At 42.9% G+C, this 17,562-nt stretch overlaps 1 protein-coding gene across 5 annotated transcripts in view; it reads left to right on the top strand.

The window, feature by feature from the left end:
• The window catches only part of FMNL2 (formin like 2), a 326,764-nt gene extending 313,313 nt beyond the window's left edge, over positions 1-13,451 (top strand). For 2 of the 5 annotated variants that reach the window (XM_065931548.1, XM_065931551.1), the window contains 5 exons: positions 1,345-1,508; positions 2,418-2,519; positions 4,927-5,025; positions 5,790-5,913; positions 11,397-13,451. In XM_065931548.1, the coding sequence (XP_065787620.1) occupies positions 1,345-1,508; positions 2,418-2,519; positions 4,927-5,025; positions 5,790-5,913; positions 11,397-11,506 (599 nt within the window). In that variant the 3' untranslated portion in view covers positions 11,507-13,451. Of the gene's footprint in view, positions 1-1,344; positions 1,509-2,417; positions 2,520-4,926; positions 5,026-5,789; positions 5,914-7,862; positions 8,364-9,519; positions 9,614-11,396 lie in introns of those variants that run through there. The other 3 variants (XM_065931549.1, XM_065931550.1, XM_065931552.1) reach the window with 3 other exon arrangements.
• Positions 13,452-17,562: the final 4,111 nt, after the last annotated feature.

Here is a 17,562-nt window from a genome sequence, read left to right on the forward strand (position 1 = left end):
CCCATCCTTTGCCCCTCCCCACCCCACCCCCAACCCCTGGCCTCTACTAATGTATTTTCTGACTCTATGAATTTGACTATTCTAGATATCTCATATGGAGAAGGCAATGGCAACCCACTCCAGTACTCTTGCCTGGAAAATCCCATGGACGGAGGAGCCTGGTGGGCTGCAGTCCATGGGGTCGCTAAAAGTTGGACACGACTGAGCGACTTCACTTTAACTTTTCACTTTCATGCATTGGAGAAGGAAATGGCAACCCACTTCAGTGTTCTTGCCTGGAGAATCCCAGGGACGGCGGAGCCTGGTGGGCTGCCATCTATGGGGTCGCACAGTCAGGCACCACTGAAGTGACTGAGCAGCAATCTCATATATAATGGAATCAAACAGTACTTGTCTGCACCTAATGTATATTGGAATGCATTTTTAAGGTTGATATGTGACATAGATTCTTTATCCCGCCCCTCTATTCATTCACTCTTTCCTTTAGCCAGTCAACCTTTTTGAGTTCCTGCTTTGTACTTGGTACTGGCCTAAGCACTGAAGAGTCAGAGATGAGTAATACAGTGTGGGTCTAGCTAGGGAAAAACATGCTATGTTGTTCTATAATTCCTCCCTGTGCAGAGCTGAGTCAGGGAGTGGGGAGCCAGAGGTGGGGCTCAGACCTCCTGCAGGAGGCTGCAGGGGTGAACCCACTCTGAGAGCATGGCTACACTGCAGATGGCAAGATTCCTGCTCATAATCCCTTCTGAAGCACTGCTCATGATCCCCTCTGAAGCACGGAAGGGTTGTTGAGCAAAAAGAAGCTGTTCCAGGTTGCTTTGGGTCCTGGGGGGGTCAGGACAACTGAAATTAGCAGGTGAAATGCTGCCCCCTGCTGGAGAGTCATAAAAGTGCAGAAGCATTCAACGTGTTAAGAGGATAAGCTCTTGGGCCTGTCAGTTCAGGAAACTCTGCACCTATAGGATAAGCAATAGGTTATCATGTCCAGTAAGAGGTGTGGAATAGTTGGGGTCCATGTTTGTTATCCAAACTCCATGTCTGCCACCTCCTACCTTGTGACCTAAGGAAGCCCACGTAACTTCTTCGTGCTGCTTTCCCTCGTCAGCAACGTGGGCTAATGGTGCAAATGAATTAGTGCATATAAGGGATTTACTGCAGTGCTTGATGGTGAGCGCTTAGTAAATTACTCCTATTGAAGCATCTCTTCACTGAAGACTGGAGACCAGATCCCAGGCTCTTGCATAACCCTGGTAGCCCCCTGAGAAGTTGGCTTCCCAGTGAGAACTCACCGTGGCTTTGGCCTTTCCCGTTGAAGTCACGGGGACCTTGCTTTCTCTACGTCAGTGTCCCTTGAGAATGTTTTACTGGACGTCAAGGAGCTGCAGAGGGGCATGGACTTGACCAAGAGGGAGTACAGCATGCATGACCACAACACGCTGCTGAAGGAGTTCATCTTCAACAACGAGGGAAAGCTGAAGAAGCTGCAGGACGACGCCAAGATCGCCCAGGTCAGCGTCTGTGCCCCCCACCTCCATGAAGAAGGAGGGATCGGATTCCGTAAAGCCACCTGGGGCCCTGTCCCGACTGGGGGGTAAATTCCCCTCTGTCTGCTGAGGGTAGATATCCTTTGTAACTGTGCTCAGCGGGGAGAGGATCTTTCTGCATTTGTACCTGGAGCTGTCCCTGTCCTGCTCATTGTCCTCTTCCAATGTGAGGTCTTCACCCTTTTTTGTTGAGGCCCACCCCCCTTCCCTTCCATTCCCAGACTCTCTTTACCATGAGGTTCAGTTAACCTCAACCAACGCATGTCAGGCCTGTGCTTGGCAGAGCAGTGATCGCTGTGTTGGGACTTGACCTTGAAATCTTTTACCACACTGGGGGTCAAGTTACACACTTGAGACGCAGCCAGAATGGACTGCACACCATCACAGAAAGGGAAGGCTGTGTCAAGGGAACCGGGAAGCAGACGTGTTGGGCTGGCTCCCGGGTGAGGCCGGCTGCCTTGTGTCTCAGGAGGATTCGGGCAAAGACATGAGCCTCCCGGCTGGGGGACCCCTGGAAGGAGCGTGGAAGCAGTGAGCTGGAGTCTGACCAATTTCTAAGGTCCCTTCTGACTTGGTTGACTTTAAGGAGTCCTCCCATGGCCTGAGGACACTCTTGTAAGGAGAAGCTCCTTATGTGTGTGTGTGTATGTGTGTGTGTGTACAAGTGACAGGAGGTCCCAGGGATGGGATGCTGTGCAGACTCTTGCCTCTTTGGGTTGCCTTTGACCAGGTGTTGGCAGGAAACACAGGCTGTGCAGAATCCTGGGAGGTGAGGGAGGGCAGAGGCCAGAAAGTTGCAGGGGCCCCTGCAGCTCTTTCCCAAGTTCAAATGCTGGAAAAAATGACATTTAAGAGAAATGCACTTTTTCACAGGATGCCTTTGATGACGTGGTGAAGTACTTTGGAGAAAACCCCAAGACGACACCCCCATCTGTCTTCTTCCCCGTCTTTGTCCGGTTTGTGAAAGCCTATAAGGTAAACAGGTGTCTGTCCAGCCTCCCCTGGCGTTATTTCCTGAGCGGGTGCCCTCCTGGAGCTGCAGTGCAGCCCTCTTGAGAGAGCTCTGCAGGGGCCTCCCCCGGCCTTCAGGTGGCAGATCTGGGTGGGGAGGACAAGACGCGGTTTCTGGCCCTGCTGCTTAGGCCCTCAGACTGTCATGCTTTCTGTTTCTACCTGCCCAGCCAGGGGCTCAGCCCCCACAGAAAAGCCTTTGGCTATCCCTTGGGGCGAGGGAATCCCGGGATCATCCAAAGCCATCTTTGGAAGCTGCCGCGTCAGCTGTCACCCTTGCAGGCAGGTCAAAGGACTAAGAAACCCAGGCCTCCTGTGCAGTTGTGGAGCAGGTCAGGGGTAGGAGAAGTGAACCTCAGCATCATAGCCGAGGTCAGGGACAGTCTGCTTGTACTGGGCCTGCCCACGACCGCGGGCCTCTGGACCAGCACTTCCCTAAGTGTGGGCTGAAATGTGGCTCTTGGAAGGATAGTTGCTCCCTGTTTCCTTATCTGGACCCATAATGGCCCTTCCTTTAAATGGGAGGCCCTCTGTGACATACCCTGGGACCCATACCCTGAGACCATGGTTTTGAAAAAGCACATGACTCAGATCTGTGTCAGAAAAACGTGTCCAATGAGAAAGGAAGCCAAGGAAAGCATTATGAGATTTCAGTGCTCAGCTTTCCAGATGGAGCAATGGTAAAGAATCCAACCTGCCAATGCAGGAGGTACAGGAGATGCAGGTTAGATCCCTGGGCAGAGAAGATCCCCTGGAGGAGGAAGTGGCAACCCACTCCAGTATTCTTGCCTGGAGAATCTCATGGACAGAGGAGCCTGGTGGGCTACAGTCCATAGGGTCACAAAGGGTCAGATAAGACTGAGCATGCAAGTGCTCAGGAAGACAGTGCAGTCTCTGCTCTCCAGGCTTTGCCTGCATGTTCACCCGGGTCATGTTGGTGGAGGAAGGAGGAACGTGATGGTGGAGCGGGGAGGGATGCGACAGGGGTGTGGACATTTCTGAAAAATGTGATTGGAAACAGTGAGTCCCTTCACCTCCCTGGTGGCTTTGGAGAACCATCCCTGGGCCTTTTCACTGAAAGCCACGAGGTTCCCGCTAGTCAGCCCTCGTCTCTCAGCATGCTTAGTGTAGTGGTGATACGACCAGCAGAAGGCAGGCATCCCCTTGCTTACGTGAGTGTGAGCACAGGCACAGCACCAGGTCCACGTGCGCGATCCCAGGGGCTGCGAGCAGTGAGAAGTGCTGGGCACGGGGCCTGCCGACCGAGGTGCTCCGCAGCTCCCTGGCTCGGGTGCAGAGATGGCTTGAGCCAGCTCTGGTTATGAGCTGGGACCATGTTTCTTCACATAAAAAATTGTAAGTCTAAGGTCTCAAGAGAAAATATATGCTGTTTATAAATGTATAATACAAGCTGGGAAGAGGCCCTGGTTGGTCTCCAAGTCTGGAGGCGAAGAAGAGGTGCCACTCTTGGTGGTCTGTGGGGTGTCACAGGTCAGAGCTTCTCAGCACGTTCCTTCCATGTTACCATTTCTCCCCGGGGTCCTGTTCACTGGCTCCGTGAGGCACTCATCAGGCAGGGATGTGACCAGGTGTTCTACTTGCCCTAACACACTGCATAGATAACTGCCTGGCCTGACACTGGCTGAGGGACTTGGTGGGCAGATGTTAGCATTTTAGGATGTTTTCTCTCCCTAAGTGTGAACCGAAGTGAAACTTGAGACAAAAGCGACAAAGATGAAAGTGTAAAGTTTATTACTGAGAAAAACTGGTTTGGAGGATAGGGTGTGCCTCTGTGAACTTATACTTCAGCCCTGAATTAGATGATTTATCACTGCACAGCTAGACTATTAGAAGAAGCTGAGGGAGGCTGAATTCCAAAGAGAGGATGCTCAGAGGGCTGAACTGAGGTCAACCTGTTAGATTTCTTGTCCCTAATCTGTCAACCTTGCCGCTGCCTCCCTTGGAAAAGAGTGAGGAGGGAGTCCAAGAGTGTCACTCAGTGAGGCCCCTGGGGAAACACGAGGCCAGGGGTGGAGGTTTTCCCCTAAGAATGGGCAGAAAGAGAGGAATCTGAGACCTTCCTTTCAGAGAAACTGTAGGGAGGGGAAGTCCCCACACATCTGTGAGAGAGACTGGGAAGCGGCCTGAGTAGGAAAGGAATTTTCTGAAAAAGGTGAGTCTCAACTTTGAGTTTTGAAGAGGTGTGATATAGACTGACAGCAAAACCCCAGAGTCATATGTAGGAATAAAGTGTAGAGCTTGTAAACCTTCCCTTCACTCTAATTCCTGGCCTCTCAGAAGGGCTGTTTAAAAATGTTGACTGCTGACGTTTCCAGCAACATAATCTTCTGCTTCTTTTGATTTCACCCAGCAAGCAGAAGAGGAAAATGAGCTGAGGAAAAAGCAGGAACAAGCGCTCATGGAGAAGCTCCTGGAGCAGGAAGCTCTGCTGGAGCAGCAGGACCCAAAGGTGAGAGGTGCCAGGCTCCAGCCGTGGTCCTCGCGTGAGCGGGGTCCTGATGGCTCCACGGAGGCATGCGGGCAAGAGGGGCAGAGCCAGGCTGGGACAGGATGCTTCAGTTCCTTCCTGGGCTTGGAAACTTGGCAGATGGATGCTTGTTCACTCATTACTTGTTCAGCCATCACTGGAATGAGGCTGAGAGCATGTTTGTATAGCATTACCAAGTTTATAGAGATAGGGAACTTAAATCTTGGTTGGATGTACAGAGAGACCATCCCAGGTAACCTGCTGGCTGAGCAGCGAAGTGTCCGGGAAGGGGAAGGCTTCACAGGGTGGCCATTGGTGCTGGCCTTGATAGGGGGAGGGCTTCGTAAGGAGGAATGGGAGAGAGCGTCCTATGGAGGGAAACAACACAGGTGAAGGCCATGAGGAAGGCTGGCAGGTCACAGAGTTTTTCATCACGATCCTCTTCACTGAAGTGTAACAAGTCAGTGGCTATTACTAGCTGCCTTTTGTTGACATGGGATCCAGCCTTCCTATGGCTGCCAGTTTTGTATGTTCTTTGTGAAAAAGTTTTTGTTCCCAGAGACTTCCTAAGTTTTCTTCTGCTGAGCAGTGTGTTGGGATGGTGCTTTTTTTCAGAGTGTGGCTGCTTGTTAGTCACAAAATGCTCAGACCTGTTTTGGATTTTCTCCAAAAAGTTGGAGAAAATTTTGGATTTTCTCCAGTGGGTGTTGGCCTCATTAATCTCTGCCATTCTTTTTTCTTCTCAGTCTCCTTCCCACAAATCAAAGAGGCAGCAGCAAGAATTAATTGCCGAATTAAGAAGGCGGCAAGTTAAAGATAATAGACATGTATACGAAGGAAAAGATGGTGCCATTGAAGATATTATCACAGGTAAAAGCTCCTTCCTCATTGTGACCCATGGAGATCCCACTGGCCTCACTGTTTCTGGACCATTTACAGATTTCGCTACTGTTTTTATCCAGGGTTTTCAAGTTCTTCAGCTGATTTTATCCAGATGCAGAATTACAGAGAAACTCCATGCTAGTGTTTGAAGTATATTTATAGTAACCTGTATACTGCCTATTAACTCCAACAGTCTCTCTGAAAAAAAAAAAAAAATCCATTTCTCAATATATTATCAGTATCTCAATATCATTGGAACCCTGAATATCATTCACCGGGGCTCCTCCTTCTAATGATGGTCTGTTGTCTTAGATTTGTCACCATGCTCCATCTTCTCGCTCATGGCCACTTCTGCCCATCTGCCTGCTTATGGACAGGCCCCATACTGTACTAACCACAGTCAATGCATGTTTTCTCAACATGCTCTTTAAAAGCCTTTTCACTCATTCCAAGTAAGTGAAGATGCTAGGAAATCAGTGCTTTCATGAGGATGGACCAACAGGTCAAAAGCCCAGAGGGCTGAGGAATGGTCATTCTCTCCGCTAGAAATCGTGCCTAACCCAGCTTGGTTCTTGTCTGATTAAGTTGTAGCCTAATGCTTTCTGCTCAAACCAACTCATCAGAGTTTCTGCATTCCCTATTAAAGATGGGGGCAGTAATTTGGGGCAGTGGCTACAAGTGACTGCCTTTTCATGTTTGTTGCCTAAAGTTTCTCAAGTTCCAAGATACTTAACACTTTTTGGTAGGAAATCTCACACAAAAGTATAGAGGAAATTATGTAAAAGTATGGAGAATAGTACCCATCACCAGTCAGCAGTTTCCAGCTCATGGCCAATTTTGTTACAAATCCACTTCTACCTGTTCCCTTGGGGTTATTTTGAAGCAAATCCAAGACGTGCAATTTCATTTGGAAGTATTTCCATATAATCTTTGGAAGATAAGGTCTGTTTAGTAAAACAAACAAGCATACCCACAGGGCCATTATCACATACCTCTGAAATGCAGAGTTCCTTAAAAAAAAGCGCCAGTCATTATTCATATTTCCTTAATTGTCCTAATTTAAAAAAATCTATATATATAACGCTCTAGACTTTTGATTTCTCATTTCTTGTTAATAGCTTAGTTAGCATTGAAAATAGGGAATACAAAATGGCCAAGTCAGGATTTTTTGTCAGCTCAGGCCCAAAGAAATAAACTAGGAGAATGAATCACTAAAAAAGGAAGTCAGTAAGTAGTGACTTGTCCAGAGTAAGCCAGTGTGAGAAGTGGAGTAGGTAAGGGGCTGATGAAAGCGCCAGTGTCTGCAGGGCTCATGCGTGTTCTGGACCTTTCTGCCTGCCAGTGCCTGTGTTCACCTGCTGGCAGGTGGCTTCCAGGTAAAGCTTCCTATTTTAGCATCTCTCCTTGCCTCCTCTGCATGGAGCAAGAAGCTCTGCTCTGGGCAAGCCCAGGACAGATCTCCTTGGGTAAGCACTGTTGTGGCCTCAAGGCCACCATGAGGTTGACTTGTAGCTAGAGGAGCACCCAGCTGTGGCACATTAAGAACTCAGAGCTCCGTTTTCATCAGCCTGTTCTCCAGCTTAGCGACACTGGCTCATGAAACGTACAGTTTCTATTTGCCTGACCTGATCTACCATAGGAGGTAAATAAATATGTTTATGGAGCAGTTTTGTTCTGTTTTTTTTTTTTTTTTTTTTCTTCTGCTTGGGCTATTTTCCATGATCTACTCAACCCTGCCCCAGATTGAGTAAAGACTGAGTAACTTGTAGGCTTTTTGAACTCACCTGGGTATATATTATATGTTGCCTTCCCCGTTTCCCGCTCCCCTCCCTCACCCCTCCCCCAGGTATGGTTAACAAAGCACTAACCATGTACTAATGCAGTAGATTGTGGCTTCTTACTCTCTTCTGTTTGTCTTGACTGTTATTTCAATGCAGTGCTGAAGACTGTGCCCTTTACCGCTCGCACCGCCAAGCGTGGCTCTCGATTTTTCTGCGAACCTGTTCTCACTGAGGAATACCATTACTAAACTATTACTCTTTCTCACCTGATGCTCTTAAAAGGTTGCTATGGATTTTTTGACCTCTAACGACCCTCTGTGTGTGTGTCAGGGCTCCCCAACAGTCTGGCATGGTACTGCCATCTCCGCTGTGTTGCATTTTATGTTGTCTTCATGCCGCATGGTTTCTCGTTTCAGTCACAATCGCTGACTCACTGGCATCACTCATACATCCTGAACCCACATGGCTGGGATGGTGTGTGCCAGCTGAATTAATGCAATTACATATAGAAATTTTCAGAAAATGGTAAATGGAACACTTCTTTGAGAGTCAGGGTGGGGACAAACTAGGTTGCTTTTAAGATTTTGAGGCTAATATCTTTCAACACAAAATGACAGTCACCAATAACAGTAATTACTGTTCCTACCGTTTATTGAGCACTCACTGTGTTGGAATAGATTTATATAGATCTTAAACTGACTTTTTTGTGCTCAGCTTGCTTTGATAGTAAAATGAGCGGCGATATAAGCTCTCAGGAATACAAAGTGCTCTACACTTTCAGTGCAAAATGATTTACACAAGGAGCTGTGAAGTACACACAGCTGTAAGTTGGATCTTAACTGCCTTATGTAGTTCGTAACCATCATCCACAGTGTGATGGAGCTCACGGTACAAGCTAAACTCAGGGAGCTCTTTAGATCTAGAGGCTTGTATAAGCTGATACAGGCAATCCATAGCTTTATAGTCACTTCTTTTCCTTCCGAGTGTCATGACCAAGTTTCAGCTGTCAGCAGTTCCCTGTTGGAGCAAGGCTGTGAACTAAGCAATCAATATAAAGGCTTGGGAGCCCCCACTGTCTTCTCGTTCATGCTTATTCACTGGTGGCTCTGTTCCATGTCAAACCCAGGGCATTACCACTGTGATGAGCTCCTATCTGGATCTGTTTCTTTGGTCAAGATGGTGGCTAAATATTAATAGCAAATACCTTTTATTGGCAAATGCTACTGTTCTTGAAAATAAAAGAAAAACATGATCACACTTTCCCGAGAAATAACTGCCTGGGCTTAGTTTTTGATGGCTGAATAAGGAACAAACTTCTCTGTTGATTAGAAAAGTGACGAAGGAAACACATACTTTGAGTATATGAAATCACCAGTGTTTGGCTGCCATGCTGAGATTGACATGGAACGGGTTACATGTTTAGTTTGTGGCGTTCTCTTCTCTGAATTGCACTTGTTACGTATGCTCGTCTGTGTCTGAAGATAATGAAGGATGTGGTATGTTGTTGCCTGTTCTTATTAACAAGGCTAGAGACTGTCACCTCCTTGACTAAGGTTTATTGTCAGCTTTGCTGCCGGACTGTTTTGCTGGAGCCAAACTTCAAAGCAGCTTGGATGTGGGTGGTCGGAGAGCTGGGTGGGAAGACATGCTTGGCCTGCATGTTTTCTCTAACACCTCTGGTAGTGTGGCTTCCTTTCTTCTTCTCTTGGCTAACATGCCCGGGAATGTTATTCACAAAGTTGAATTGCTTTCCATTTTCATCCCATTTTTACTTAACCATCATTTTGTGTTTTTGTTTTTGTTTTCTGTTTAGCTTTAAAGAAGAATAATATCACTAAATTTCCAAATGTTCACTCGAGGGTAAGGATTTCTTCTAGCACACCGGTGGTGGAGGATACACAGAGCTGGCAAGCATCACTTTTTACTTAGCTTCCTCCTCTCTCTGTATGCAGATCAATGATTTCAATCTCTGGCTGAGGGTAATACTGGTGAGAGTCTGACCAGGGAGAAGCCTTTGTACCTCACATTTCAATGATGTGAGGCTAAGCCTCTCTGTTGGACTTTTTGGTCTGCTTCCATGTTCTCAAGTGTGATGGCTTGGGTAAGGGTATTTGATGGTTATACTTACTTTGGGTGTGAGGCTGTCCTTCCCTTAACCCCTTCTTGGCCTTTAAGTTACTCGGTGAACCCCGTTTTGATCCAAAGAAATTGAGAGCAAGTCCTGGCCAGGGAACATGATCTATAGTCGTTGAGGGAGGATTAGGGTTTTTTAGAACTTAATTGCTCTGAGGACTCGGGAACCAGGAAACGGCCGGTCACTGCATATCCTGAGCCAGAAGTGGAATTGTGACGTCCATTACGACTCTGGGTGAGGAAGCAAAGGCCCGAGAACATTATCAGGCATGTAAAACCATTCTTGGCCTGAATTTAGGAGTAGGGCAAGGTCACAAATTCCAGTGAGTCAGGAGCTCATGGGGTGGGGACAGTGCTGACCTGAGCTGAGCACTCACTTAGCTCTGGCTTATTTTGCCATGTGAGAATTAAATGGGCCCAAAACCAGTTTTCCAAGAGAAGTCAAGAAACCTTGGTTTTTAGGTTAATTCCCAGTTTAAATTTCTAGGAAACTTTATTTAAAAATTTAAAGCGTGGGCCAAACATCCTGTGGACCAGCTATGGCCCATCAATTTTCAATCTGAGCAGTGAAGGGATAAAAAGGATGACATCTGTTTTAATTCTGTTTCCCTTTCTAAAGATAGGGTTTTTTCCTAAACAGAAATCAACAAACTAAGTTGATGAAAGGGAAATACATACTAATTAAACAGAACAAGGGGAAAAGGTATAAAGCCTGCTTTTTCTTTCAGTGCTCCAACTTCATTAAATGGAGGCTACCTGCCTTATTCAAGAAAGCATGCCTTCATACTAAGAGTGCTTACTAAAATCCCCCTTGTGCATCTCATTCATCCCTTCAACCTGCTTGAACTGATGTGCAGTGGTTGATTCATTCAAGCATTTTGTTGTTATTGTTAGGCATCCTGCCATTCACTGGCAGTACAAATTGGAGAATCCAAGAGGGCCCATATGACCTTTCCCCTCTGATGAAAAACATCTTGGGTGGCAGCAAAGAATGTTCAAGAACGGAGTGTTATTTTGATTTAGTGATTGCTTTTGTTCAGTGGTTGACTATGATATTTCTGATTCACAAAATAAACTGACCTCAGCTCATTTTAATGGAATAATAATGGAAGCAGTGTCTGCAGACCAAGTGTAAGTTCCTTCCTTAATTAAAAATCTAATAGGAGAAGGCAGTTTGTCTTGTCTTGCAGTTTAAAATTCATTGCAATTGCTGGTATTCATGTTTTCAGAAAGAAAAATGACTACTAAGTAATAGCTACTTCCCAATGGAAGAAACATTTCAAACTGACATCGGCTAGACTCTGGCCAGTGACAGAAGCACTCTACTTGTATTAATAAAAGAGCCAGAATCACACCAGTATTACATGTTGTTTTTGCTTGATTGTAAATATCGAGGGCAAAGTACATATGTTTTTGGCTCAAATCCTGAGTTTGAAGGGCCTATTAGCTGACTCTTCTACACAAGCTGCTTTGATTGGCTGCCAGCTGGCCTTTGTCTTGCTTAGACACATGATCTTATAGATTGCAGTTCTCTCATTGGTGCTCTCCTCTTTACAGATCTTAGAAACCAACCATACAGACGAGCCGATGCGGTGAGGAGAAGTGTTAGGCGGCGCTTTGATGACCAGAACTTGCGTTCTGCTAACGGTGCCGAAATGAACATGTGAACCAGAGACCTGCTTGTGTGAATAGAGGGTGTGCGTGAATGAAGATGTCCCTGTGAACTTTCTGTGCTACCATTTAACTGCAGCCTTGAACACAGATAGAATATTCTAAGGGCTCAGATTTAGCAAACATAGAATTTTTAAATGATGGGCTCTGCTTTCAACCTTTGTTAACAAGTGCCTAAAAGTGGAAGTACCTGCTCAGATTAATCAAAGCAATAGGATTTGATTTGATTAGTATCTTTTTACACCAGTATGTTATTTTTTAACCAAAATATAAATTTCATATTACATTCATTACCTGCCATCATGATTGTCTCATGATGGCCCACCCTGGTTTCCTGATAAGTTGTAAATAACATGGAATGCATCTGCTGTGGGCTTCCTTTGCTGTCTTTTAAGAAGTTAAGTTTGTTTTAGCCATACCTGTCAACTTTGTATTTTTAAGGGCTTGCAGCATGGAAGAAGGAAAAACTCATGTGATACTCCTTTTGTCTATACCCAAGCCCCAGCCAAGTACAAATAAGACCTAATTGCAGTGGCACGAAAGTCAGTCAACTTGTTTCCCATTCTGCTTCTGTGCTGGGGCCTGATGCCTCATGTGATATTCATTGGTATGAATGAGACCATACAATGGCATACAGATGTTGTACAAGACTTATTTGCAGTACTGTGTTCTTCAGCTAGAGGCAGCTTTTTAAAAATACAAATGTTTATTAATTACCACTAAAATTAACATCTCAGTAATCAGTATTAGGATTTCTGACGACCATTATGGGTCAATCCTGAGAATAGAAATCAGTGCCTTGCTAGCCAGGGAGAAGTTCACTAGCTCTATGAACACGCATTCCAAGGTTACTTCTAGCAGAGTAGTGTTAGTGACCTGGCTTTATCACTGACAATCGCAGGGTTCCCTCCTCCTCCTTTTTGTAGATTGGATTAGATATATTTGGCATCATACATCAGAGCTAAGGAATTCTTGTCCTTTCCAGACTACCTTGTGGGGAATTGCAATTAAATTGCTGAATTACATTGGTATTAAGCTTAAATGATATGTAATGGGACTAAATGGCCAACAAAGCAACTGTTGTTCCTTCATCTCTGGCAGGGCACTTGATCCAAAGTCAAAAACTGGACTGAAGCTAATTTGTAATTTTCATCACACACATTTTGCTTCTGGCTTACCTTATTGGTACATTACATCAATATATTAATTGTAAAGTTTATTGTATAGTATTTAACCACTGAATTTCTTATTTTATGTTGTGCTCATGTGAACTCCTTGGTGAAGGTCCCATTTCCCTTGGATAATGTGTAGTTATATATCTTTTTAAATGTACAGATATTTTGCTATAAAATCGGTGCAGTTTTTTATGGTTTTTACACTTCTCTTTAATTCCCACCTAAGCCTCTGGGTAATATTGTAAATATTGTTTAAAAATGCATCAGCCTATGCTATACAATCTGAATGTTATTTTAACTTATAGGTTTTTTTTTTTTTTAAATATATATATTTAACTTCAAGGACAGTTTAGGGATCAGTTACCACATTTCACTTTAGCGTATCTATTTACAAAAAGATTACTTTAAACTGCCACCTGCTAGCACATTTTCATAATGTGTACTTTAAAAAAGAACATGCCAAGATTGTGTCTGACTCATTCAACATTTCATTTTGATGAAAAGAGGTATTTGACCATGAGATTTAACACAAATAGTTGGTCCTTTACCACAAAGCAGCTATTTTCCAAAGTTCAATACTGATGAACATAGGTTTAAGATGGGCTATTTATTAATATACAAATAGACAATAATATTGGCATGTCCTTTTGTTTGTCTCTTAATGGGCCTGCTTCTTAGCAATATTAGAAATGTTTTATAAAAGCAGTTCATGTTACTTTTCTGGTCTTTTCATGGTATATGAGCAAATAAACTATTTACACTACTATCCTGTACTGTGTTGTCATCTTTCAGTGTATACTTGAGGGAGTTTTATGTGCCAGTTTCGTGTATACTCTTTTATCTTCTAGAAACAGATATGTTTAGCTGCTTGAATTCATAACCTAAATAGACTTGGTAAAATGTAAGGAAAACTCCTTCCTCTGGAAAACTCCTTCCTCTACAAAACTCCCGGTCACTTGCTGTATGGAACATAGGAACCAAACAGATTTTACTATTGAGTATTTTAGCATTGAGATTCAGTATCTCCAGAATCCTAGTTATGAATTTATTCCTTCCAGAGAAAAAGCACACTTTTTTTGGTGAGATACTGCCTCTTTCAACATTTGTTGTAAAGAGGATGTTGCATATATTCAGTCTGCTCATGGATTGCAGATAGACACCAAGCACGTGAAACATTTGTGCATGCATGTGCAGATATTTGTAACTCCAAGTCATCAGAGTATATTCTTGGTATATTCATTTAGTATGTTTTAAGGGAAGCAAAGAAATTTATAATTTAAGAAACTGTCCAAGTGGCTGAAAAAACAGCTTAAAGGGGCATAAATTAGTCTTTATTGTGATAATCTGGAACCAAACATGCAATATTCCCAAGGTAGACTTGTAGCTGAAACTTTTAAAACAGAACAAAGTTAAAATTTTGCAATTAGTAAGAGTCTCCTGTTGGTTTTGTACCAGAAGTGCCTCATGGTAAAGGAAATAAGGTCATTAACATTCTGTCAGAATATTTTCAGAATATTGCTGTATTCCACTACAGCAATAAGTTAAAATGAGATGGATATGGTTAGGTTTTGGAAATTTATCAGCAGCAACCATTTTTGAAGATTTTTCTAATGTCTTAGAGGTAAGTCTATTTGTTTTTCACTCCCAATCTTTATGACTAAAACTCTGTATCTTAATCCAGTAAAAGTAACTGCCAGTGACACTGCAGTGGATGTCCAGCAACCCTGCTCACCCAACAGTGCTCAGTGGTTAATAGAACTTGACATCCACCACTGACTCTGCTGGTTCAACATACTGGATTTTGTAGAATCACCTAATTTTACACTGTGAAATACACTTTCACAATACTAGATTTATAATTCACATCTATTAATTTTAAATTTGATAAAATGAAATTTGTAGCCCTAATACACTTGTTTTTATCAGAAACGTGTGCACAAATATACTATCAGCCCACTTTGTGCCAATGGATTATCTTCCACTTTTTCTAAACTAATACTCCAACTGTTTCTAAGAAAAAAATGTGAAGCAAGAAACAAATGCATGGACAAATGTTGATAGACTTTTTTTGATCTAACTTTTTATAGAGAAAAGCAAGTATTAACATTGAGAAAACAGAATGTGGGCATCTATCACCACACAGCACAGAACTGCTGCATACGACAGTGCTTAATGGAAAAAGTTGACACAAATCCAATTTAGTAAAAGATGTCATTTTTCTAATAAATTATATTTATTTACAAAAGGTCTACTTTTATATAATTGAGGTTCTTTACATTAGAACAATATATGAACAGCAGAGAAAATCTGGTAAGTAGAAACACAAAGTAGAAACCTCGTTCCTTGTTATTACTCACCTTTCAGAACAAGTCTTCAGTTTAGTTGTAGAGGTAGGCAAGAGCAAAACCTACCAAAAAAAGTTTGCAGGCAGGACCAAAAAAAAAAAAAAAAGATTATAATTACCACATTTAGATACCCCCCAAGACAGCATAAAAGAAGGGCATCAAGAAATGGCTTAGTTTGAATATGATGTGAGAATAGACAGCCACTTTGTTTTAGTCTGAATGAAAACTAGAGGTGAGCTAGTTCTCCTCAAATGCAAACATCAACCTTAAAACTAGGACAAATTACCATCAAATTAACAGTCAAGTATCAATCACTAACAGTGACGAGATGGCCTTGAACTAGATCATACTGACTCACAAGAACAGTTTTTATGCAGTGATTTTTTAAAAAGCATAAAAAATTCACTGCAATTAAGAAACGTAAGCCAGATAGAGAAAGCCAGTATGGTCTGGAGAGCTAGGGAGAGTATGTGGTAACTGGAGCAAAATCCTCCCCACTCACCTTTAAGTCAGTTCCAGTAGCACTCTAAGTGCATACATGCCCTGTCACCATTATTCACCTGTTTGTCAAAAACAGCCTGAAACAATTAGTTCTCAGAACTTAAAACAGGAATTTTGTTTTGTTTAATTAGGGTTTTTAGATCAACTCTGATTTAGCTAAATGTTAGCTCCTCAGAAGTTACTACTTTTAAGCCACTACTCTTGTAACAGAAGTATGAGTATGATATGAAAGAAGGTATGTTTCAAATCATCAGAAGGGATTGCCTTTTCTACTCAAAAACCACATGAAAAGATGTATGTTCTCACATATAATAAGCGTTTGGACATTTCTGAAGGAACAGTTAAGACTGAGGCACAGTCACTAGAACTTATCTTCAGTGTACTTCAATTAGTTTGGGGTTCAGTATGGTTTATTGCAATGATGCTTTTTCAAGCTCTTTAATACAGATGACGAGTACCATGGATACTGGATGAGTACATCTGTCAACTGATATTTTATTTTACATTCACTCAGTATATGCCTACTGTGTGCCAGGCACTGTTCTAATTCACAAGACAGTGAAACACAAATCCTTACCCCCAAGGAATCTGACCACCACCACCATCAAAACGGTTGAAAAACTTAAGAGCAAGGTAAGAATAAGGAAGGTAAGAATTAATAGACTGCTATAGGAAAAGACTGATGCTGGGAGGGATTGCGGGCAGGAGGAGAAGGGGATGACAGAGGATGAGATGGCTGGATGGCATCACCGACTCAATGGACATGGGTTTGAGTAAAATCTGGGAGTTGGTGATGGACAGGGAGGCCTGGTGTGCTGCGGTTCATGGGGTTGCAAACAGTCGGACACGACTGAGCGATTGAACTGAACTGATGACACCATTACTAGAATCACAGAATGAAACTATGAACTTAGAATGCATTTCCATGAATTACTTGGGATGTTACTCTGCTTTTCCTTTATGTAAAAGGAGTCCTAGAAAATGTAAAAGAAAATTTGACCTGCTATTGGGAGAGAGACTTCCCCAAAGGAAAAGAAAAAGTCTGATTTAAGATATAAGGAATTAATGTGCTTTGCCTCAATTTTGCTTTTAGAAGTGTTTATTTAGTTCTTTAGCTTTGCAATTTACATTTAAGTTACATAATGAACACCCTAAAAACTCATTTAAAAAAATGCATTCATTACTCTTTGCTGGGTACTATTTGATTAGCTCTCTCAAATAGTATCCAAGTTTTAAATAATCCTTAAATAAAGGAGTTACCCCTAACTGGATGCAGAAATAAAAAAGTGGCTGCCTAGTCAGCACTCAATTGATCATTAACACTGGAAGAAAACCAGGATCACCTAGGCAAATTCTTAACACAAGATGCAGGCGCCCTGGTAACTAAATGAAGACTATGGCCCTTCCTCTCAGAGAACTGCAGGAAGGTTCACAGTCGTGTCACCACTGTGAACTAAGACTGCGTCACTCCAGAGGCCCGTCCCTTTCATGCTACTGTCGTAAATGCGGCACGGTTAGCAAAAAGCAAGATGAAGTGGCTGTGATCCTTGGAGCATTTTCAGATTTACTGGGAGGCATAAAAATTATTTTCATTGTTGAAACACATGAATGATCTATAGGTTGAAGCTCCTTTGGGTAATGATAATGAAATGGCATCACTAAATTAAAAATGTTGGGACCACTGCTTTTATTTAAAAGTTTTATGTTGTTTAAATACACTTGGGAGAGGTGCAAAGAATTCTTCGTATGTCATTAACTTTTTATACCAATTCAATTTTTCCACATAGGAATTAAATAGTGGAATTTTATATTGGAAGGAATAAAAAACATCAAATATTTGAAAGTCCTGATTTTGATTATTAAGCATTACATTAAATGTATTCCTGAATTTAATCCAAGAGTTCATTAATATTAATGATAATGAGGGAAGAGAAGCCCTTAACATTTAGTTAAGTCTGAGGCTTAACTGAAAAGTATAAATTCCCTTTATCTGAATATAAACATGCTTTCTTTTTGAACACATTTTGAACA

This window comes from Muntiacus reevesi, chromosome 3, assembly GCF_963930625.1.
Source record: "Muntiacus reevesi chromosome 3, mMunRee1.1, whole genome shotgun sequence".
In the NCBI taxonomy this organism is placed as follows: domain Eukaryota; kingdom Metazoa; phylum Chordata; class Mammalia; order Artiodactyla; family Cervidae; genus Muntiacus; species Muntiacus reevesi.